The sequence below is a fragment of the Grammomys surdaster genome, unplaced genomic scaffold, assembly GCF_004785775.1.
Source record: "Grammomys surdaster isolate TR1022 unplaced genomic scaffold, NIH_TR_1.0 125756, whole genome shotgun sequence".
In the NCBI taxonomy this organism is placed as follows: domain Eukaryota; kingdom Metazoa; phylum Chordata; class Mammalia; order Rodentia; family Muridae; genus Grammomys; species Grammomys surdaster.
Genome location: NW_021620588.1, coordinates 1,842,520 through 1,867,638, shown reverse-complemented (window position 1 = coordinate 1,867,638; position 25,119 = coordinate 1,842,520). Strand labels below are relative to the sequence as shown.

At 39.3% G+C, this 25,119-nt stretch overlaps 1 protein-coding gene across 1 annotated transcript in view; it reads right to left on the bottom strand.

Annotated features, from left to right (window-relative positions):
* Rad18 (RAD18 E3 ubiquitin protein ligase) overlaps positions 1 to 25,119 on the bottom strand; it is a 79,235-nt gene that overhangs the window by 13,328 nt on the left and 40,788 nt on the right. Inside the window, exon 11 of the mRNA XM_028788671.1 lies at positions 21,862 to 22,021. Within this exon, the coding sequence (XP_028644504.1) occupies positions 21,862 to 22,021 (160 nt within the window). The remainder of the gene's footprint in view (positions 1 to 21,861; positions 22,022 to 25,119) is intronic.

The following is a 25,119-nucleotide window of genomic DNA, read 5'->3' as shown; positions in this document are numbered from 1 at the left end:
GTGTCAATGAGGCTGGAGAGATAACTCACTAGTTAAGAACACTAGCTGCTCTTCTAGAGATCCTGAGTTCAATTCCCAGCAACCACATGGTGGCTTACAACCATCTGTAATGGGATCTGATGCCCTCTTCTAGTCTGTCTGAAGAGAGCAACAGTGAACTCACATACAATACATACATACATACATACATAGATACATACATACATACATACATACATACATAAATCTTAAAAAAATGAAGTGCCAGTGAAGCACTTTCAACCATTTCTGACAAGCCACACTGAAGCAGCATTTGCCTCTGATGCTTAGACCAAAGAGGCCCCAGAGATCATCAAACACAGCTCTGCACCAAATGTTTCCTTCATCTCACATGTTGCTCCAAGTCCTCTTCATTCTCAAGAGCCTCATGCAAGGTCTAGGGTGTTCAGTCACACTGCATGTGTGCCCCCGACCTTCTAGTACCTTTCCTGAGCATATGAGAACAACCTCACTGGTAATAACATCTTCAGGTTACTTGTGGCTTGAAAAATATCCATAATGATAAGGAACAGATGTGACTTCAACAATACTTTAGTTGTGTTTGTTCACACAGCATTACACACTTACAATTTTTAAAAGGATAGCACATATATATGTAGGATATTGCCTTGACTGTAGTCAATTCTGTCTTATCTACATATGAACTGCAATTATTCCTTTAGGTCTCTGTGTTGAGAACCCGTGATGCAGTCTGTCATAGTACTCAAATATCTACTATTTTTTCCACACTCAGAAATGCCCCCCTTCAAAAGCTAGGTGTCCTCTACAATGCACACTTCAGCAGTAAAATTCACCCAACACTGGAAACCTTTCCTATTAAACAACTACTGAAATGGAGCTTTTATTAGAAGAGGAAGCAGAGCAGAAAGCCCTCCAGGTCACCTAGCTGATTTCACTAACTTCATTACTCTCTGGGAGGCAGACCCACACGGCTCCTCGCTGACTCACACCCACTGCCACTGACTGCCATTTTCACAGACTCAGTTTTAAATCTTTCTAGCACAAAGTCTCAACTCTGGCTTCTCCTCATTATGCAGTAACTGTTCTAACTGTAGGAAACCTGCAGCCAGTTAACTTTTTCAAGTCCTCCTCAGCTCTTCCTGGAAAAAGTCTACAGCAGTATTTCTGGGAGTTTGGGAGATTACTTGACTATGTTTCTGGCTTGTGTCACATGGTCGGAGGAAACAGTAAAGTCTGCTTCTTGTCCAACAACTCTTCCATCAAAAACACTTTAAAAGGCATAAAGAGGAGGAGGAGGAGGAAGAGGAAGAGGAGGAGGAGGAGGAGGAGGAGGAGGAGGAGGAGGAGGAGGAGGAGTAAAGGTTACAAACATCTGTGGTTCCAGGTAAGTAAGCAGAATGATCAGGCCTGTCCAGAACCTGACAGTCTGTGATTGGTTTCCCTAGGTGATTTCAGAACAACCAGCAGAGTCACTGGTTTGTTCGAGGAAATATAATATATGCAGGGCACATAGCATACACTTGAAAGGCTTCTGAAGTGATGCCTCAGTGGAAACAGATGGCAGATTCACAAAGCACACCTAGTTGTTTCCCCCTGCCTTCAATACTAACGTTGAGTCACAATGGCATCTCCCGTTACTTTCTTTTCACTGCATCTTCGACACTCATAAGAACAATGCCTAAATCAAAACCTGACTGATACAAAGCCTCCAAAGTGTCAAGTTCACCAGCTAGGAAGTTTTGGGGTTGATGCTACATCTACTACTTCAACTTTTGTCATCTCTGACTACTAAGAGTTGACAGGAACACAAGGCAATACAGAGAAGAGTGTACAAACTTGTCTAAAGAAATGCACTCACCATATCCTTCACAAAAGCAGGGGGTCAGAAATTAAGCACACAGTTCATAGTTAGGATTTTACAAAGGGACTACTGCACGTGAGTCACTCAAAGATTTCTTTTCTGTACAAAGAAGCAATTCATATTTTTGAACTCTTAGTCATTTTAATATGCCTTGAAGATAACATATTCTCCTAAAATATCATTAAAATATTTTTTAAAAATTTCAGAAGAAATTTAATCACTGACTCTGATAAGCCTGAGGTCAGAGCATGTACAGTCCTAAATAAGTATAACTTTTACATCTAAAGCAAAGAACTTCTGCATAAACTCCATCATCTCTACTAGCTAGGTTTGCAACAACTGGAAGATTGTAATTTGGGAAAATGGATAAACAAGAGGTCTTGCACATGAAAGTTACAGTATAACTACGGAAGAGTATTCAGACTGTGCCCTCTGATGTCGTCATCTGCCCAGCTGTCATACATTATATAGATCACACGTGAGAAAGCCTCATCGAAAATTATATGAAAATTTTAAATTCTAAATTCCCAAGCTGGGTTCTGCAAGATTCTAGTAGGCTTAATTTTTCATAGCATTTAGACCTTAATTTCAGCTCAAACTTGAGAAAAATAGGCTAATGCATTTGTATGTACCTTGGAATAGCTGAGAATTTCAGTACTGCTCTCTGAACATTACTTTTAAAGAAAAAGCTATTTGCATATTCCCTCTATAGCATACAATTTCATATAACAGTAGATTTACTACCACACTTGAAAAGATGTCAAATATTTCTGCAAAGCTATGATGTAAAGTTATCTGGGGGGGGGAGTGGGGCACACATGCACAGATTTACTGTCAGCATTGCTACGATGGGACTCCTGTTCCTGTCACTGAATGTGCAACCTTAGGCAAGTTCTGAAACCCTGCTAAACCTCAAAGCCTATAATTATAGAGTCAGGACACGTATTTTGCAGAGATATTTTAAAGATGATCAATACAGCACACTAGATGTTAAGGACAGAGATTGGCACGTAGTGAGTGTTCAGTCAATGTTGCCTCCATTTTCATAAGCAGGCTTGAGCCTGGATTTTCCAAAACACTGTCACAGCACTGTTTCAATTTGCCCCAGGAAACTTGATCACTATATGCACCACTTTAATCTTTGATTCCCACTGTTTCTATGACACCAGGTGCAAAAATCATCAGAGCCTAATTATCTAGCTTGGCTGGTACGAAGGATACCAGGAGGAAAAACACAAACATCTGCTACAAAAAAAAATCCTGTGGATTAAAGATTACTTACAAGTGGAATTTTCTATTGTCTAATAGTTACCTGCTTCCAAGTGTCTTCATTGTGGCAATAATTTGAATGTGGTTAAGGATATGCAACATTAAAAAGAAAACAACCTCCTTTACTACAAATCAAGTATTCAACAAAAGGGTACAAAACCTGCCAGACAATGATCTTTCAGTAAGCGCTGCCTGCTAGCACGAATCCCAAAGCATGATTTCTAGTAATCTGTTGTTTAGAGTGAGCCAATAGTCTACATGCAAAATACTCTAGCAGTGGTAGTATTAATATTAATAACTATTAGAAGTGGCATAATAAAACAGTCAACACACAGTTTTGGTTTTTGTTTGTCTTTTTTATTTTTTTTTTATAAAAATCACTCAGTGATGATAAAGGTCACCATTTTTCTGCGTAACTACTATTAGCAACCACTGTGATAATTACCTTATATACTAGCTTTAATTCAGACCTGTTCTAGGTTTCATACCATTTGCAAGGTGAACAGAGGCTCAGAAAGCTCCCTAGCCCCATCCCCCATCCCCCAAAAAAGGACAGGAATACCAAGCTCATTTTCTTTCCACCAACCATGCTGCTACAGCCAGAGGAAGCAGAAACTCAAATACTCTTCATCTTGTAGGGTGGTACCATTCATTCCTCCCTACATTTCTATCAGTGAGATTTTACCAGACAACCAACTGCAAACTTCATAGATAACAGCTAAAAAGAGCTTAGTGGGTTCCACATCTAGAAACTAAGATGACAAGGCCTCAGATGACAGGTAATAAAAAGAATGTATTTATCCAGTCTTACAAAACAGCAATGAAGTTCCTATTTAGTTTAAAAAGTAGTCCCAATGCACGAATGTCTTAGACTGGGTTTCCATTGCTGTGAAGAGACACCATGACCAAAGCAGCTGTTATAAGAAAACATTTCCTTGAAGCTGGCTTACAGTTAGAGCGGCATGGCAGCTTGCAGTTGGACATGGTGCTGGAAGAGCCAAGAGTTAGACAACTTCATCTGCAGACAGCAGAAGAAGGCTGTGTTTCACATTGGGAGGAGCTTGAGCATTTATGAGACTTTAAAGCCTCACCTCCACAGTGGCATACAATCCACACCTCCTAATAGTGCCATTCCCTATGGCCTAGCATCCAAACACATGAATCTATGAGGGCCATTCTTATTCAAACCACCATAATGACCAACCAACCTAGGGAAGCTGGCCAAGCAAAATCAAATTTCATTCAAGCAACCAGTGAGAGAAATTCAATTGCCTTCTCCATGCTAACATCTTTCTAGGTGCACAGAGCTAATGGGTGAGCTAACTCCTACAATAGAACAAAGACAACTGACTGCCAGGTATACAGATATCATGGAAGCAAATAAAATTCACAGACTTGATGTAATTGCATCTTGGACAAAGATTTCCCCCAAAAAACAGTCTAGGCAGGTACCACCTAGTGTAAGCACTTTAAAATTACAGAGAATCATTCCATATGTGTGTTTTTTACTTTATTTCCCTTCCTTCCTTCCTTTTCTTTTCTTTTTTTTTCCCCCTCTTTATTTTTGGAGACAGGGTGTCTCTGTGTAGCACTAGATGTCCTGGAACCTATTCTGTAGACCAGACTGACCTTGAAATCTCAACATTCCACAAGCCTCTACCTCTCCAGTGTGGGAATAAAGGCGTGCACCACCACCTCCCACCTTCTGTTTTATTTTCTAAAAAATTTCAAACAACAAATTCACTATCTGAAAAAATGAACCATTTAGCTTTCAGGAGTATTCTAAAGTTCATACATAGTGCATGCTCAAAGCTGATATAATGATATATCAAACAATAAAGTATGTTATTAAAAAACTGTGGCGGTATTAAATTCATGAAATGCCACATTAGCACATTAGTAACAATGGAAGCTGAATGGAATGACAAACTTTCCAAATGTAAAACAAAGTTTTAAAAATGCAATGCCAACATTAATTTACAAAATCCAGAGATTATAAAATCTAATCAATAGATCTGTCTTACCTCATTGCCAACACCACCAACCTTTATTAGTCAACATATAGCACCTAAGATATAATGACTTCAAATTTTTATTTCAAAGGGTTAGGTTGTCTATACTTTGTTTAAAATAGGTTTAAAATATTTACATGGTTCAAAATAACAATATCAAAAGACACATACTGAGGGCTAAAGATATAGCTAAATTGGTAGAATGCTTGCTTAGAACACCCAAAGCTCAGGTTTGACCACTAGCACAGCATAAAGTGGGCATGTTGGTACAAACCTATAATTGTAGTGCATAGGAGTTGAAGGTCATACTCAGCTACATAGTAAGTTCAAAGCCTACCTGGGTTACATGAGATATTCTCTGCCCTCCACACACACACTTGCACACGCACACACACGTACACACACACAAACACACACAGAGTCTGGAATCCTTGCTCCCATCTACCCTGGTCCCCTTATCTCCAACATGTAACAACTTTAATTAGCTTTTATTTTTAAATTTCTTTATTCTTCAACAGTGTATTTCTTATTTTTTAGTTTGTTTTGTACAAAATCAAATAAAAGCACTCAGTATCTCTCCCCTTTTAGAATAAAAGCAGTAAGTGACATTTGCTACTGCAAATGTTTAGTGTTTTAGATGATTTATGTATCCTAGGAATCTCTTTAACACTTGGAGATATTCCATTAACAAGCACAAGGTACTTCAGTAGGCAGATGCTCTAGTTAATCAACTAGCCTCCAAGAATGAAAACCGGAGAACTCCCCGGTGTTCTGTTCTTTTAGATTTACATTATACATATTTGTATGGGGAGGAACTGCATGTGAGTTCAAGTGCCCACAGAAGTCACAGGCCTTACCCGCCCAACTCTGCTGTGCTGAGGTTAAAGGTGCATGCCACCAGGCCAAGCCGTGTTCTGGTTCTTACAAATGATGCAATGGAGCCAGGCATAGTGAAGTAGACCTATAATCCTGGCATTCGGGAAGTAGAGGCAGGTGGACCAGGAGTTCAAGAAAATCTTCGCCTGGCTTTAATCCCAGCACTTGGGAGGCAGAGGCAGGCGGATTTCTGAGTTCGAGGCTAGCCTGGTCAACAGAGTGAGTTCAGGACAGCCAAGGCTACATAGAGAAACACTGTCTTGGAAAAAAAAAAAAAAGAAAGAAAAAGATTTTGAAGTCAGCCTGGACTATACAAGACCCTGATTTTAGGGTAGGGGTAGAGTCAGTCAGGTGAAACAATGATGTAATGGTCAGTAGCTAACCCTGGATATGCTCTGCCGAATGTTGATAGGGTAGATACCAAATGAAAGTATTTTCAGTTGATGTTCTCAGAGTACCTTTACTGTATATCACTCTAACAGTAATTAATAAATGCATCTGCATTCCTACAGCTGTACCCTCAAACATTAAGATATTTTTCAACTGTACAGATGAAAAACGGTCTCAATCTACACTTCTCTTTTGGCAAACCATTAGCTTGTGGCTTTTGTTCACTCTTCTCAGTTTCTAGGTACTCAGAAAACATATCCATGCTTGAATGTTTTCAAAAAGAATAAATCTCTATAAATAAAAAATTACCATCCTTTAAGTCCAAAGTATGTCTACCAAATTATAGCATAATTTCTAGAATCAGAACTGTTTCTAGATCTGGCTACCCTAACTGTAATACTAAGTTAATAAAGCTGTCTCCTGCAACAGTCAATCTGTTCCCCTCTTCTGATCCCTAATCTGTGCCCTGCCCCTTTCTATACGCCAACAATGTGATCTCTATTTCAAGCCTCTCAGCCACATGGAACATGGCTCCCTCTGGATCCTAAAGCAAGATTTCTAACCAGGGGAGAGTGGGCAGTTTCACTGTTAGAAGAAAACCTTATGTTTAATACATGAACTGATTATTCTTTAAAAACACTGCATCTTTTACTGTGCTTTCTTTGTTGTTATGCAAAAGTGATGGACTGGGGAAACCCATAAACTTGCTAGTTCTAATATCTCAACTATTTGTTCAGTTCCACTTCAACATACTCAAACTTTATTCATCTGGCCTTAGTGCTTTCTAAGAACTTGGAGAACTGATGAACTAAGAGCTTTATTATCATTAGGGCTCATGGGATTAAGTCACAGCCTGCCTCTTTCAATGGACCCTGCTCAGAAACTGGGGAGACATCAAACGTTGCTGCTGTCCTCTTACCTAAGGCAGTAGGAGTCTATTTGTCCACAGACACTCTCCCTCTCCACTACTGGTATACTAGGGAAGCAGGTAACAGCACAGCTCCTAAGCAGTGTGCTCTCCCTAGCCCACAGTGACGAGTGGTATGCCAGGAACTAACTGTCAGCACCCAATTTTAGGTAGCTGAAGCCCATGGCAGGTACCTCCAGGCTCCAGCACCACTTTTTAAATTTTTTTTTAAATACTGGCACACTACCAAAATACTACCATTTTCTAAGTCTACTGAAGGAAAGACTTTGAAATTCTGAATTAAGGAGAGAAGCATTCCTTTTGGGCCAGTAACTCTTAAGAAAGTGTTGAGTGTTTTCTCTCTTTTTAAGAAAACCAGAACACATTAAGTTGTTTCTAAATATTGGAGGTTTTTTTGGGCTCTCTGTAAGAATTCAAGTTTGAAATAGAAATAAATATTTATGCTTATGTTTAGCTTGAAACTTAAACAAAAGCAGTATCTCTGAAATATCAACTACCTAATATAAAAGAAATTCCTTAGTTAGGGTTTCACTGCTGTGAAGAGTTGCCATGATCAAGGCAACTCTTATAAAGGAAAACATTTAATTGGGGCTGGCTTACAGTTTCATGGTCCATTATCATCATGGTAGAAATCATGACAGCATCCAGGCAGATACTGCGCTGGATAAAGAGCTGAGAGTGCTAAAGAAGAGGACAGTTTCCCACACTGGACAGAGCTTAAGCACAGGAGACCTCAAAGATCACCCCCTAAAGTGACACATTTCTGCCAACAAGGCCACACCTACTCCAACAAGGCCATACTTCCTAATAGTGCCACTCCCTGTGGGCCAAGTATTCAAACACCTGAGTCTTTATAGACTAGTCCTATTCAAATTACCACAGCAATCATCTTAAATTACACAAATATTGGGTAATTTAAATTACTCAAATATTGACTATTTCAAATAGGTATCAAACCTCTCTAGCTAAATGGGCAAAGAAACAAAAGCACAGGGTGCCACTTTGGTTTTTGTTTTGTTTTGAACTATCATAGGAATGAAGATCTCATACAAATTATAACCAAACACAAAAAGACAGAGACATCGCAATGTGAGGCGACAGTCCCCAGCACCCTGAACCCCCACCCCCAAAGAATCACAGAATAAGCAAAATTCCAAAGATGAACATTTCCTATCACTGTAGTTTAACTGGATGACAATGCTCTGATAACAGGAGTGGAGAAGTCCAGGACAAAAATGGTACTGAGAATAGCATGTGTTCTGTGCAGCTAGACCAGCTGCAATCAAATCCATCCTGTTCTCTTTCTAAGAACACAAATCCAACGGTACCAATGGAGGATATCAACTGCCCTGTACTGGATCAGCGGGAGCAGAATGACTCCAGCCTATGATCTGTCCAAGGAGGGCACGAATTTTAAATCTCACGGACATGACTGGAGCTTGGTCATTAGACACTTACCTTCTCTGGGACTTTGCTCCTTTAAGAAATGAAGTATTATCACTAAACCATTAAATGTGTATAAGAACTATCCCTCCCAAACCATATTTTCCCTGAGCTTCCAACAATTTTGACATGTTTTAGTATTTTTTGTGCAATATGAACCATATCCCCAATAATAGGTTATAAATGACTCTTTTAAAATATGCTGAGCACAGCAAGAAATGCATATAATGTCATCTTTAAGTCGTCTAAAATTGACTTCTGCAGAATCAACTGAAAAACAAAAAGTCCTCTGCAAAGAAAAGCAATCATCTGTAACGCTTGAATTCCTGAGATACAAGAGTGATGTGTTCTGCTCATTTGGTAAAATCAATAGAAGCAAGAAAAATCAGCCGTTTACTACGTACCCATCTTCCGGAATATATCTTGCTGAGAGGGGAAAAGAACAGAGGCATCATACAAATTAATTCTGCCTTGCCTACTGATGAGGAACCCAGACAACCATCCCAGGAAGAGATAATGGAGTGCTATCTAGTCATTAAGATAAGGTAAGAAGTGAAAACCAGCCGACTGCAGGGGAGCAGAACCCACCCACATGGCTGTTCTCATCTAACTTGAACATTCAGTTCTTACCCACAAAGGAGGCAGCAGTGGTCTAAGATGCAGGCTGATGAAAATCCACACACTGAAATGGGGGAATGCCTGGGATGGAGTGACTCAGTGGCTTAAGTATCCCTCTAGAGAAGCTGCATCAGCTCCTACATCTCCATCCTTCATCCACAGAAGCGGATACTGTGTTTATGAATTCTCATCATACTTTCTACTTTGAAAACACATGTGTTCTATTCTAATTCACCCTTTCCTCAGGTTCTCAGTGTCCCTAAGACCTCCTGTTCTTCTGATAAAAGACAAGTAGTGTGGCAGTGACTGTAACAACAAAAGCCCAAGCAGCCAGTTAAAAAACACAATTCCGTTCCCTTCCGCTCCTGCCTGGTACTTTTGGCTGGTCTGCTCCTGTGAAGACACTGAATCCTGAGCCATCCTAGAGGAACGACTGCACTCATAGCAGCCAGTAAGAACGCCATCTGACTCCCTACACCCCAGAGTTACATCTGGGAGCCAGGGAAGCTCAGGACCCACCAGCTACCCAAACCCCGCCCCTCCAGAATTCCACTTCCCTTCTGCCCCTGCCTGGTCCTTTTGGCTGGGGCAGACACATAGCTGTTCTGCTCCTGTGGAGATACTGAATCCTGAGCCATCCTAGAGGAGCCACTGCACTCAGACCCCTAGCTGCTTTGCACTTGTGGAGACATCATATCCTGAGCCATCCTAGAGGAACCACTGAACCCAGAGCAGAAGGATTTCCAGATCCCAGAGGTAGAATGAGTCCCAGGACTTCCTCCACCCAGGAGATTAGGATCATAAGACCACAGAGACATCTGGACTCTGAGGAGCTCTGACACAAGAAGATAACTGGAAATACTGACTCTAGTCTTTCACAGTGAGGGCAGGTAACACTAGAGTTAACCAGACGGTGAAAGGCAAGTGGAAGAACATAAGCAACAGAAACCAAAGTTACTTGGCATCATCAGTACCCAGTTCTCCCAATATAGCAAGCCCTGAACACCCCATCACACCAGAAAAGCAGGATTCAGAATTAAAATCACTTCTCATGATGATGATAGAGGATTTTAAGAAGGAATTAAGTAACTCCCTTAAAGAAATACAGGAGAGTACAAGTAAACAGGCAGAAGCCCTTAAAGAGGAATCACAGAAATCCCTTAAAGAAATGCAAGAAAACACAAAGAAGGAATTAAACAAAAACATTCAGGATCTGAAAATGGAAATAGAAACAATAAAGAAATCTCAAAGGGAGCCAACCATGGAGATAGAAAACTTAAGAAAGAGATCAGGAGTCATAGACGCAAGCATCACCAACCGAACACAAGAGATAGAAGAAAGAATCTCAAATGCAGAAGATACGGTGAAAAATATTGACACAGCTGTCAAAGAAAATGCAAAATGCAAAAAACTCCTAAATCAAAACATCCAGGAAATCCAGGACACAATGAGAAGACCAAACCTAAGGATAATAGGTAAAGATGAGAGTGAAGATTCCCACCTTAAAGGGCCAGTAAATATCTTCAACAAAATTATTGAGGTAAACTTCCCTAACCTACAGAACCAGATGCTCATAAACATACAAGAAGTCTACAGAACACCAAATAGACTAGACCAGAAAAGAAATACCTCCCGTCACATAATAATCAAAACATCAGATGCACAAAACAAAGAAAAAATACTAAAAGCAGTAAGGGAAAAAGGTCAAGTAACATATAAAGGCAGACCTGTAAGAATTACACCAGACTTCTCACCAGAGACTATAAAAGCCAGAAGAGCCTGGACTGACATCATACAGACCCTAAGAGAACACAATTGCCAGCCCAGACTACTATACCCAGCAAAACTCTCAATCACTATAGATGGTGAAACCAAGATATTCCATGACAAAACTAAATTTGCACAATATCTTCCCACAAACCCAGCACTTCAAAGGATAATTGATGGAAAACGCCAACACACGGAGGGAAACTACAACCTAGGAAAAGCAAGGAAGTAATCTTCCAACAACCCCAAAAGAAGATAACTATACAAACATAATTCTACCTCTAATAACAAAAATAACAGGAAGCCACAATCATTTTTCCTTAATATCTCTTAACATCAATGGACTCAATTCCCCAATAAAAAGACGCAGACTATCAGACTGGATACACAAACAGGACCCAGAATTTTGCTGCACACAAGAAACGCACCTCAGTGACAAAGACAGACACTACCTCAGAATAAAAGGATGGAAAACAATTTTCCAAGCAAATGGTCCCAAGAAAAAAGCTGGAGTAGCCATTCTCATATCAAATAAAATCGACTTTCATCCAAAAGTAATCAAAAAAGATAAGGAAGGACACTTCATACTCATCAAAGGAAAAATCTACCAAGGTGAACTATCAATTCTGAACATCTATGCTCCAAATGTAAGGGTACCTACATACATAAAAGAAACTTTACTAAAGCTCAAAACACACATTACACCTCACACAATAATAGTGGGGGATTTCAACACCCCACTCTCAGCAATGGACAGATCATGGAAACAGAAACTAAACCAAGACACTTTGAAATTAACAGAAGTTATGAACCAAATGGACTTAACAGACATCTATAGAACATTTCATCCTAAAACAAAAGAATATACCTTTTTCTCAGCACCTCATGGTACCTTCTCCAAAATAAACCATATAATTGGTCACAAAACAGGCCTCTACAGATACAAAAAGATTGAAATAATCCCTTGCATCTTATCAGATCACCAGGCACTAAGGCTGGTCTTTAATAATGACAAAACCAATGGAAAACCCACATGCACATGGAAACTGAACAACTCTCTACTCAATGATGACTTGGTCAAGGAAGAAATAAAGAAACAAGTTAAAGACTTTTTAGAATTTAATGAAAATGAGGACACATCATACCAAAACTTGTGGGACTCCATGAAGGCAGTGCTAAGAGGAAAACTCATAGCTCTAAGTGCCTACAAAAAGAAACTGGAGAGAGCACACACTAACAACTTGACAGCACAACTAAAAGCTCTAGAACAAAAGGAAGCAAATACACCCAAGAGGAATAGAAGGCAGGAAATAATCAAACTCAGGGCTGAAATCAACCAAATAGAAACAGAAAGAACAATACAAAATATCAATAAAACCAGGAGCTGGTTCTTTGAGAAAATCAACATGATAGATAAACCCTTAGCCAGATTAACCAGAGGGCACAGAGACAGTATCCAAATTAATAAAATCAGAACTGAAAAGAGAGACATAACAACAGAAACTGAAGAAATTTAAAAAATCATCAGATCCTACTACAAAGGCCTATACTCAACAAAACTGGAAAATCTGGAGGAAATGGACAACTTCCTAGACAGATACCAGGTACCAAAATTAAATCAGGAGCAGATAAACCATCTAAACAGTCCCATAACCCCTAAGGAAATAGCAGCAGTCATTAAAAGTCGATCCACCAAATAAAGCCCAGGACCAGATGGTTTTAGTGCAGAATTCTATCAGACCTTCAAGAAAGACCTAATACCAATTCTCTTCAAACTATTCCACAAAATAGAAACAGAAGGAACACTACCCAATTCGTTCTATGAAGGTACAATTACACTCATACCCAAACCTCACAAAGACTCAGCAAAGAAAGAGAACTTCAGACCAATCTCCCTTATGAACATCAATGCAAAAATACTCAATAAAATTCTAGCAAACCGAATCTAAGAACACATCAAAACAATCATCCATCATGATGGAGTAGGTTTTTTCCCGGGAATACAGGGATGGTTCAATATTTGGAAATCCATCAATGTAATCCACTATATAAACAAACTCAAAGAAAAAGTACATGATCATCTCACTAGATGCTGAGAAAGCATTTGACAAAATTCAACATCCCTTCATTGTAAAAGTCTTGGAAAGATCAGGAATTCAAGGCCCATACCTAAACAGAATAAAAGCAATTTACAGCAAACCGGTAGCCAACATCAAACTAAATGAGGAGAAACTTGAAGCAATCCCACTAAGATCAGGGACTAGACAAGGCTGCCCACTCTCCCCCTACCTATTCAATATAGTACTGGAAGTCCTAGTCAGAGCAATTAGACAACAAAAAGAAGTCAAAGGGATACAAATAGGAAAGGAAGAAGTCAAAATATCACTATTTGCAGATTATATGATAGTATACTCAAGTGACCCAAAAACTTCCACCAGAGAACTCCTAAACCTGACAAAGAACTTCAGCAAAGTGGCTGGTTATAAAATCAACTCAAACAAATCAGTAGCCTTCCTCTACATGAAAGATAAACAGACTGAAAAAGAAATTAGGGAAATGACACCCTTCACAATAGTCACAAATAATATAAAATACCTTGGTGTGAATCTAACCATGCAAATGAAAGACCTGTATGACAAGAACTTCAAGGCCCTGAAGAAAGAAATTGAAGAAGATCTCAGAAGATGGAAAGATCTCCCATGCTCATGGATTGGCAGGATTAATATAATAAAAATGGCCATCTTGCCAAAAGCAATCTGCAGATTCAATGCAATTCCCATTAAAATCCCAACTCAATTCTTCACAAAGTTAGAAAAGGAAATTCTCAAATTCATTTGGAATAACAAAAAACCCAGGATAGCGAAAACTATTCTCAACAATAAAAGAACTTCGGGAGGAATCACCATTCCTGACCTCAAGCTGTACTACAGAGCAATAGTGATAAAAACTACATGGTATTGGTACAGAGACAGGCAGGAAGATCAATGGAATAGAATAGAAGACCCAGAAATGAACCCACACACCTATGGCCACTTGACCTTTGACAAAGGAGCTAAAACTGTCCAGTGGAAAAAGGACAGCATTTTCAACAAATGGTGTTGGTTCAACTGGAGGACAACATGTAGAAGAATGAAAATTGATCCATTTTTATCTCCTTGTACAAAGCTCAAGTCTAAATGGATAAAGGACCTCCACATAAAACCAGATACACTGAAACTAATAGAACAGAAGGTGGGGAAGAGCCTCGAATACTTGGGCATAGGGAAAAATTTCCTGAACAGAACACCAATGGCATATGCTTTAAGATCAAGAATTGACAAGTGGGACTTCATAAAATTGCAAAGTTTCTGCAAGGCAAAGGACACTGTCAATAGGACAAAACAACAACCAACAAATTGGGAAAAGATCTTTACCAACAGAGGGCTAATACCCAATATATGCAAAGAACTCAAGAAATTAGACTCCAGACAACCAAATTACCCTATTAAAAAATGGGGTATAGAGCTTAACAAAGAATTTTCAACTGAGGAAACTTGAATGGCCGAGAAGCACCTAAAGAAATGTTCAGTATCCTTAGTCATCAGGGAAATGCAAATCAAAACAACCCTGAGATTTCATCTCACACCAGTCAGAATGGCTAAGATTAAAAACTCAGGTGATAGTAGAAGCTGGAGAGGGTGTGGAAAAAGAGGAACACTCCTCCATTTTTGGTGGGACTGCAAGATGGTGCAACCACTTTGGAAATCAGTCTGGCAGTTCCTCAGAAAATTGGACATAGCATTACCTGAGGATCCAGCTATACCACTCCTAGGCATATACCCAGAAGATGCTCGAACATATAACAAGGACATATGCTCAACTATGTTCATAGCAGCCTTATTTATAATAGCCAGAAGCTGGAAAGAACCCAGATGTCCTTCAACTGAGGAATGGATACAAAAAATGTGGTACATTTACACAATGGAGTACTACTCGGCTATTAAAAACAATGAATTCAAGAAATTCCTAGGTAAATGGATGGAACTAGAAAATATCATCCTGAGTGAGGTAAGCCAATCACAAAAGAACACACATGCTATTCACTCACTGATTATTGGATATTAGCCCAGAACCTTGAAATACCCAAGATTCAACTCACAGACCACATGAAGCTCATGAAGAAAGAAGACCAAGTCGGGGTGCTTTGGTCCTTCTTAGAAGGAGCAACAAAATACTCAAGGGAGCAAAAATGGAGACAAAGTGAGGTACAGAAACCATTCCACCTGAGTATCCATCCCATGTGCAGTCACCAAAGGTAGATGCTGATGTGGAAGTCAGGAAGTTCATGCTGATAAGAGCCTGATATAGATGTCTCCTCAGAGGTCTTCAAGAGTCTGACATATTCAAAGGCAGATGCTCACAGCTAGCCATTGTACTGATCATGGGGTTCCCAATGGAGGAGTTAGAGTGAAGACTGTTGGAGCTGAAAGGGTTTGCGGCCCCATGAGGAGAGCAACAATACCAACCAACCAGAGCTCCCATGGTCTAAACCACCAGCCTGGGAGCACTTAGGGAGGGATCCATGGCTTCAGCTGTATATGTAAGGGTGGAGGGCCCTACTGGACATAGGTGGGAGAAGAGATCCTTTGTCTCATGAAGGCTGGACGCCCCAGGGGGTGGGAATTTGAGGGTAGGGAGGTGGGAGTAGGGGGGGAGGGTAGGTAGGAGTACATCCACAGAGAAGCAGGAGGAGGGGTGAGGGGATAGGGGGTTCCTTGGTGGGTGGGGGGTGGGGTAAGGGGATAACATATGAAATGTAAATAAAACTTCCAATAAAAAAAAAAACCACAATTCCAACAGTAAAAGGTGGTAAATGACGTATCATTTTTGCCCCATCCAATTTTTTACACCAGTACAAGGATGAGGGATTATGATTTTTTTTAATAAGTAAACTAGTATCAGTTGTTAACTGGCTACCACCTTGGAGACCTGCTTATATTGATTCCAACAGTTACTGCCTGTCTAACAGTCAGAAGGAACTACGAGTTCCTTCAGCCTCAATAACTTTTCTCAGTGTTCTTAAAAGCACACTTAGTTACTCCTTTTTGTTCTTCATTTTTCTCAATGAATAATTAAATTCTGCCAACATTTAAAAACTGATACAATTTTTATGAATCAAACAGCATATACAGACATCTTTGGGACAAGAATTTCCCAAGTTTGGAAAGTATTTGATAAACAGCAAAGCACTTTGAACAATTCGGCTTACCTAGCAGGTGGGCAGCAGACTTGTTCTCATAAAATGTACCAAAGCCCAAACCCTATTCCTACCTGTAGTTAGCATCACTACCTAGCCTAGGCAGGTCTCCTTCATACCTGTCCCCATCCCTTCAGTGTGCCAGGCTAGCTCCAAGTGAGATAACACGAGTTCCCTAGCCCTGCATGAGAATTTAGCCAAGTATTTTAGACCAGCCATTTGTTTCCCCAGGATGGAGCCTCAGTCAGACAATGGCAGATGAGTGGCAGGGCCAGCTCTCCCTTGCTTTCATCCTCAAGGCTCTCACCTACAAGTATTCCCTCCTCAAGGCCATCTTACCAGCTCTTCCAACTGCAGCAATTGGAGGAGGGACACGGACACACACACACACCCATGTCACCATATGGCAGACAAGTGGTGGAACCAGCTCTGGTTTGATGACTGTCACCCTTTCCTGCCTCACTTCCCATTCCCTATACAGATGAAAGTCAAATGCTTCCTCCCATACAAATTCTCCTGTCGGGTCTGCTCCATCATGGCTAAGTACACACTCTACAGTCAAACACTAGAGTTAAACCTCACCTTGCCACTTCCTGACTAACAAGACTCCTGGCCATTTCATTTCTGCATCTCCAAGGGGCTAAGATTATACACCTTACAGCACTACCAGTACTAGAGTAGCATCTACTGAAGCACAGATAGCTCACTGCCTCCTGAACAAGGCTTCACCATTCTGTAGTCTTGAGTAACAGAACAGCCAAACATTAGAGGAAGTTTAGGGAGTCTTGTGAAAGAATAGGGGAAAGGATTGAGAGAACCAGAGGAGTCAAAGACACCACTAGAAGACCTACAGAGGCAACTAACCTGGGCCTATAAGGTCTCCTAGAGACTGAACCACCAACCAAAGAGCATGCATGGGCTGGACCTAGGCCCACTACACATAGGTAGCAGATGTGCAGCTTGGTCTTCATGTGGTCCCCTAACCATTGGAGCTGGGGTTATCTGACTTGGACTCTGTTACCTGCCTTTAGATCACTTTCCCCTAGCTGGGCTGCCTTGTCTGGCCTCAGTAGAAGAGAACTAGTTTGGTTATGATAGGACTTGATGTGCCAGGACAGGCTGGTACCCAGAGGGGGTCATGAAGGTAAGAGGTGGTAGAGTGGGAGGGTAAGAAGTGGAGAGGAGGCTACACTCAGGATGTCAAGTGAATAAATAAATTAATGGGAGGGGAAAGAACTCCATTTGCTGTGCCTGTCACCAAAAGAGCCGTCATCAAAAGAGCCATCACCATTTTGGGGGGATTGGGGAGGCAGGTTTGAAAAGGTTAGTTATTCATTCACATATTGACCCAGATCCTTATATGGCTTACCCTCAGCATCTGTGGGAAGACTCACCTACCTGAGTTAGGGCAGGCTACAAACCTGACCACAGAATCATGTTATTAGCTAATCTTTATAAGCTAAAAATTCACAACTGTTCATGTTCTTTAACATACTGGCTCAGACAGCCATGCAACAGCAGGCTCTGACCATAGGTTAACCAAATTAAATGGAAACCAAATTCATCACCCTATGAAAACTCATGGCTACTATTTTTAAAGTTAATTGTTAAAGCATAAATCTTCCTTTTAAAAACATGTCCTAGATATAGAAAAATCAGCCATTTCACTTAGAGTGTAACAACCAAAATTCTTTCATTTTGGATGACTTTTTAAAAAGTCTTTTACATTTTTAATGATTTCAAACCTACAAGCCCTAAGACCTTCCAGTTGCTAACAGTCTATCACAGACAGCTATCTATGTAGTTATACATGTACACAACACCTAACCATAGAAAGCACATTGCTGCCAGTGGTATTTACTTCCTCAATATGATTTTCTTAAATGAATCCATACAATAAATCAAAAAATTAAATATGGCTACAGTAATAGAATCCAGAAACCTTATTTGTACTTCTCCACCTATGCCAAAAGATAACCATCTCTTTCAAATTAAAAAAAAAATTTCAAAATAATGATCTAAAGATTCTTCCAAGAAAAAGCATGACACAACTCACAAATCATTCCTTTATGAAGCTAGTGTCTCTCTTCCCTAGGGTCATAATCAACAGCATCTTTCCTTCTAATTTAGCCTTCAATAAAAATGCAGTATCCATAGTTTGCCAAGAATCAGTGAATAAAAGCACTCTTTTCTTGATTAATAAGAACAATAAGTTAATTTAAAGAAATTTGGACAAGTCTCTTGAACTCCCAGAAATCATCTAGTAAGGAACTGTACAAGAATCTGAAACTCTTATTAATCTGTTTATCTTCTGTTTTCAAGCTGGCAAAAGAAGATCAATATAGAATTAACAAAGGAAGTTCTAAAAGCTGTACTTACAAGTTACGCTAGCAGTAAGACCAATTGCTCACGACAACTATTTGGATTGGATACACACACTGAATCTTACGATTACTTTGAGGTGTCAGTCTCCCATGTTGTATAAGCTTGAATACTGTTCTAGTGCAAAACAAAACAAAACAAACAACCAAACCAACCTCACCATTCAACATGGTCAGCTCTGTTCTGTAAGACAGCAAGGCTGCGAGGAAGAAAGACAATTCACACATTTTCACTCACAGTGGACCCACAAGAAGAAAAATATTTAAAATACCATGGTCCTACTGTATAAAAAATAAAGAACCCATCTACCTACACATTTGCCTATCTGTGGAACGCAGATTTATGAATGTGCTAGTGTTATTTCAACCTAATTAAATTATGAAATATTATTCAATTTTTCTATTTTTCACAATAGACATAAGTGATATATAATCAACAATTATTTTTTTATTTGGGGCATTGCTGCAAATGTTCTGTAATCTGTCAGTGTGCCTTTCTTAGCACTCAGTCCAGGGGCTGGCTCAGCGGTTAAGGGCATTCATTGAGTGTTCTTCTAAAGGTCCTGAGTTCAATTCTCAGCAACAACATGGTGGCTCATAACCATCTATACTAGGATCTGATGCCCTCTTCTGGCATATAGGTATAGCATGTATGTAGAATACTGTATACATAATAAACAAATCCTTAAAAAAAAAAAAGAAAGAAAAGAAAAAGAAATCAGTCCATAGAATAACCATAGCACATAACTATCAAAATCAAGAAGTTGAATACTGCTACAGTAACAGAATCTGGAGACCTTATTCATATTTTCCCAATCCTACAAAAGATAGTATATTCTTTAAGTTAACAAATAACTTTTCAGCATGTGGTAGTCGCACATGCCTTTGATCACTGCATTCAGGAAGCATGGGGAGGTGGATCTCTGAGTTCAAGGGCAGCCTGGTGTACAGAACAAGTTCTAGAACAGCCAGGGTTACATAGAGAAACACTATCTCAAAAGACCAATCCAAGCCAACAAACATAAAAAACTTTTTGAAAATAATGACATAAAGATTCAGATTCATTTACACACACGCACACATACACACGTATGTGTGTGTGTGTGTATATATATATATATGTGTGTGTGTGTGTGTGTATATATATATCAATAGAGTCATAAGAGTAAAATTTCTGATTGAAATGCAAAAGATAAAGATAGAAATATTTCAATATAAGAAGTGAATGAAATTCAACATTTGTGACCTACAACACTACATTGTAGATGAACATTCAGTTCACTTGCCAACCCTACAAAGCTCAAAGGCTGACACAATTTTAAGATTGCAGAAGATCTCAACAAAGGCATTACAGTGTTCCATCTCCCATTCCTCTGTTGCCAGAATATAAAATATAAAATACAAATAAATAAAAATCCCGTACCTTTAATAGGCTAAAATTTTACTATGAAATTAAGTTTTGACTGGCCTTTCTCACTCTGAATTATTTTCCTGACTTCTACAGTGATAATTACTCTAGCCAAATGGGCATCTTTTGATGCCTCCTGAGTGCTAGGATTAAAGACATGTACCACCATAGCCCAAAGGATCAGTTTTATTTACTTATTTTTGTTTCCAAGTATACCCCTGGTTGCTGTGGTTAGTTTTGAAGTCACTAAATGACACTGGCACGAACTCTGTGACAGCCTTCTGCCAGGCCACCATTATCCTGCATTTTCAATCGCTTCATGTTTTCTAATTAAATGATGAAAACTATGTCTGAACTGAGTTAGGAACCTTATTCACATTCAAGGGATGCATTTCCAACACAATGCGGACAGCAAGGCAAAACATACTGTGTGACAAGTGGGGGAGGAGTGAAGTAGAGGACAATTTAGCTACAATACTTCCCTCCCACATAGAAAACTTCATTTATACACATCCAGAGAGTGTTTTTTAAACTTAAGTAAATAAAAGGTTGGGTTTTCTTTATTTTTATTATTATTGCTATTATTATTATTATTTTGTTGTTGTTGTTGTTTCTCAAGCCAGGGTTTCTCTATGCAACCCTGGCTGTCTTGGAACTGACTCTATAGACCAAGGTGTCCTCAAACTCACAAAGATCTACTACCTCTGCCTCCTGAGTGCTTGGATTAAAGGCATGTGCCACCATAGCCTAGTTAAGGATTATTTTTTTTAAAGATCAGTTTTATTTACTTATTTTTGTTTGCATGTGTACCCCTTGGTTGCTGTGGAGTTCAAAAGAGATACCAGATCCTTGGAGCCAGAGTTACAGATGTTTATAGAATTTTCAGTTTGGCAGTCAGGTTCTACAGAGCAAATTCCAATCCCCATGACTGCCCAGCCAGTGCTTATCTCTGGAGCCTCAGTATAGAGTTTTAATACCATTTTTGTACATGCATAACAATATAACTGAAAATGGTTTAAGTATCCCTAAAATATTTCCATCCCCGCCTCTTCATGTCTGCTAAACAACTGTTAAGGTTGTGTCTTCCTACATAGAGTCATGCTATGGCACCACCAGCAGAGTATACATTCTCAACAGACCCTTACCGTACAGTTTTTAGGGAGTTCATCTAAAGTCTTTCTCAGACATCTTCTCTTTAAGATTTTTCTTTTATTGCCGGGCGGTGGTGGTGCACACCTTTAATCCCAGATGATTAATGCTGAATGTCAACGTGACAGAATCTGGAAATATCTAGGAGACAAGCCTGCAGCACACACCTAAGAGGGTTCATCTTGATTAGGCTCACTGAGATGGGAAGACCTACCACAAACGTGGGTAGGACCATTCCCTTGACCTGGGGTGTAGACTCCATGAAACAGAGAAAGTGAACAGAGCACCAGCATTTACCCTTCTTCCTCTCCGAACTAGTCATATAACCAGCTCCATCAAATTAAAAAACAAACAAACAAACAAACAAAAAACCCTTAATTTTCTTATGACGGCCAGAACCCCAGACCTATGAGCCAAAATAAATCCTTTCTCCTTAAAGTTTATTTTGTCACAAAAACAGAAAAGTGACTATGAAACATAGAAAGCAGAAATTTAAAAGAACCAATTTTTACACATTTCTTACCTATTGCATGAATCTGACTCTGAGGAGAGAAGAATGTCAGTACAACTAGAAGAATCATCCGGTCTCTCGGGCTCCGACAACCCTGGGGAGTCCAGCTTGGACTGAGGAGAGTGGTTTGTTACTGAGACAGTATCTGGGAAGCTCACATTATCTTCTTGTGCTAACAAGGAAAAATAACATTTTTAAAAATTAAAGAGGACCTTAATGTACACTTTATATAAACTTTTATATTTTCTAATACTTAATGTTACTATTTCTACTTTAAAAATAGAAGTTTTTAAAAAAAAAAAACACTGATTCTAAAACTATAAAATAAGAAATGATACTTTTGGGTGGGGGTTCAATACATGATTTCTTCTATGTAGCCCTGGCTGCCCTGGAACTCTTCTCTGTAGATTAGGTGGCCTCAAACTCAGAGATCCACCTGTCTCCACCTCCCAAGTACTAGGCATGCACCACCACTGCCCCACACAAGAAATAACACAAGAAATCTTACTTATATTTTTCAGGATTAATTCATTTAGAAGTAAAGTTTTCTTTAAAACAGAGATGGGAATGCCTTGTCATTCTAATGGAAGTGTCTATTAGCAGCTTACTAAGGAATAATTGACAAGTTAACAAAACAGATTTAACAACAGAACCATACTATTTGTCATATGACATACTGACCAACTATGGACACTTTTTTTGAAAAATTTTAAATAAAATCTATCTATTAAGGAAAACCAATCAGACATAGGAACTGGGCATCTGCATATGAAATAATCAAGACAGTTGCTATTTCTAACCATAGATAAAAAACAAAGACTGACTAAAACCAGAAAACTAAAGAGTGATACTACAAAATACTAGGAAGAAATCATGAGAATGGGGTAATTTGTACAACAGTGCCTTTGGCAAGGACTTCATGTATATAACAACAAAAGTATAAGCAACAAATGAAAAAGTAAAAAAATAAACTAGACATAATAAAAAGTTAAAATAGTTTTGTGCATGAAAGGTACTATCAAGAAGGCAAAAGACAATACAAAAAGTGTCTGCAAATATTTGCAAATCATATATACATAAGGAAGGATTGATATCTACAGGAAAAAAAAAAACTAAAACTCAATCAAAACCCAAACACCCAATTAATAAGTAGGTAAAGGACTTGAATAAATTCCAAAACAGAAAAACAGGTGGCCAATAGGTACATGAAAAGATGCTGAACTTCCTAGAAAAATAAAAATCCAATCATAGTGACATAACTTCCCACTTGTACAATGTATGATGGCTACCTTGGTTGTTAACTTGACTACATCTGCAATCAACTAAAACTCAAGTAGCTGGGCACACCTGCGAAGGGTTTTCTTGACCAGATCATTTAAGGTAAGAAGACATACCCTAAGTCATAGACACACTTTTTGAGGATAAGCTACATTATAAAAAGGTAGAGAAAAGGGAACTTTTTGCTTTTTCCCTGCTTGCCCTCACGCTCTCTAGCAACTCCATCTACCCTGTTGCTGAGGGTATTAAGTGGCATTAGGAACTACTTTGGGCTTCCAACATAGGCTGAGAGCCAGCTAGACTAGTTGGACTGAATAACTTGGCCTTTCAATTAGGAGACAGATATTTTGGACTGGCTAAACCACAGCCTGAAGCCACTAAATATCCTATCCCCATGAGTCAGTCGGTCTCCACCCCCTCGTGTGTGTGTATGTGTGTGTGTTCTATCCATTCTGTTTCTCTAAAGAACCCTGAATAACACAGATGGTCTCCACAACAAGGAAACACATAGCTAGAAAGTGGTTTCTACAACAAACAATGCTAACAAGTACTGACAGGATGTAGAGAAATGAGACACACATGCACTGCCAGTCGGAATGCAAAATGATGCATCCACTGTGTAGCACAATTTGTTGGTTCCTCAAAAGGTTAAACCTGCAACTACCATTTGAACCAGAAAGTCCATTGAGGCCTTGTCTGGTTAGCTTTAACTACCAATTTGACACAACCTAGAACCATACAAAAAGCCTCAACTGAGGAATTTCCTAGATTACGTTGGCCTGTAAGCATGTCTGTGGGAGACTGTCTCGATTGTTAATTAATGTAAGAGGATCTAGCTCATTGTGGGTAGTAGCATCCCTAGGTAGGCAGCCCGGCACTGTATAAGAAAGCTAGCTAAGTATAAACTAGCCTGAGAGGCTGGGAGCAAACAGTACCTTCCATGGTTCCTGCTGTCCTTCTTTGACTGTGAAATAAATCTCTTGGTTAGAAGTCATGCCATATGAAACAGTGAGCAGACCTGCCTTTAAATTCCTGGCCCTGACATCCCGCAATAAAAGACTGTGACCTGGGATTGTAGGCCAGATAAACTCATTTCTCCTCAAAGGTTTGTTTGTTTGTTTTGGGGGGAAAGCAGGGGGCGTGTCAGAGCTTTTAATCACAGCAACAGAAATGAAACTACAACAGACATGTAATTTAAAAAAACTGAAAGTAGAGTCTTGAACAGATATCTGAGAACTAATGCATACAAAAACATTATTCACAACATAAGAAGGCAAAATAACTCAATAAATAGATGTGCCACTGTATATACATACTAAGGAATACTATTAAAGCCATAAAAAGAAAGAAATTTGAATATTTGCCACAAGACAATAAAAACACTATGCCTAGAGAAATAAGCCAATATAGGCAGACCGATACTATATAATTTCACTTGCCTTAGGTACCCGAGCAAGCAAATCCTATATAAATAGATACAATAGAGATCATGAGGGATGTGTGGGAGAGCAGCGAGTGTCGTGCTGCACTGTGTACAGTGTACTGGGGATGCTGAAAGGGTTTGGGGTATAGTAAGAGGGCTAAACAGTATTATGAAAGCATTTAACAGCCATGAATTATGCACCTATGAATTAGTAAAAATACATGTTATGTGCATTTTGCCACAGTTAAGAAACGTAGTAAGGAATTTCCCCATTGTGATTATGTTTTGCTCATGGACCAAAGCATTAGCAACAGAAATACAATATTAATCTTAAATTTAAAGTTAGACCAAAACTAAGTGATGCATACCAACTACATAAGCTTTAGACTCTTCATCACAACACGTCATCCAAAGTAAGCATCAGAGTTCAGCAACAAAAATAATTCTCTTTCTAGGTAGGCTGCCTTAGGATCTTCAGCAATAAATCTTACACTTAGAAAATATCCTCACACTTAGACAATCACAGAGCATCTCTATGACTGGGGTGCTTCATACCTACAAGGTAAGCA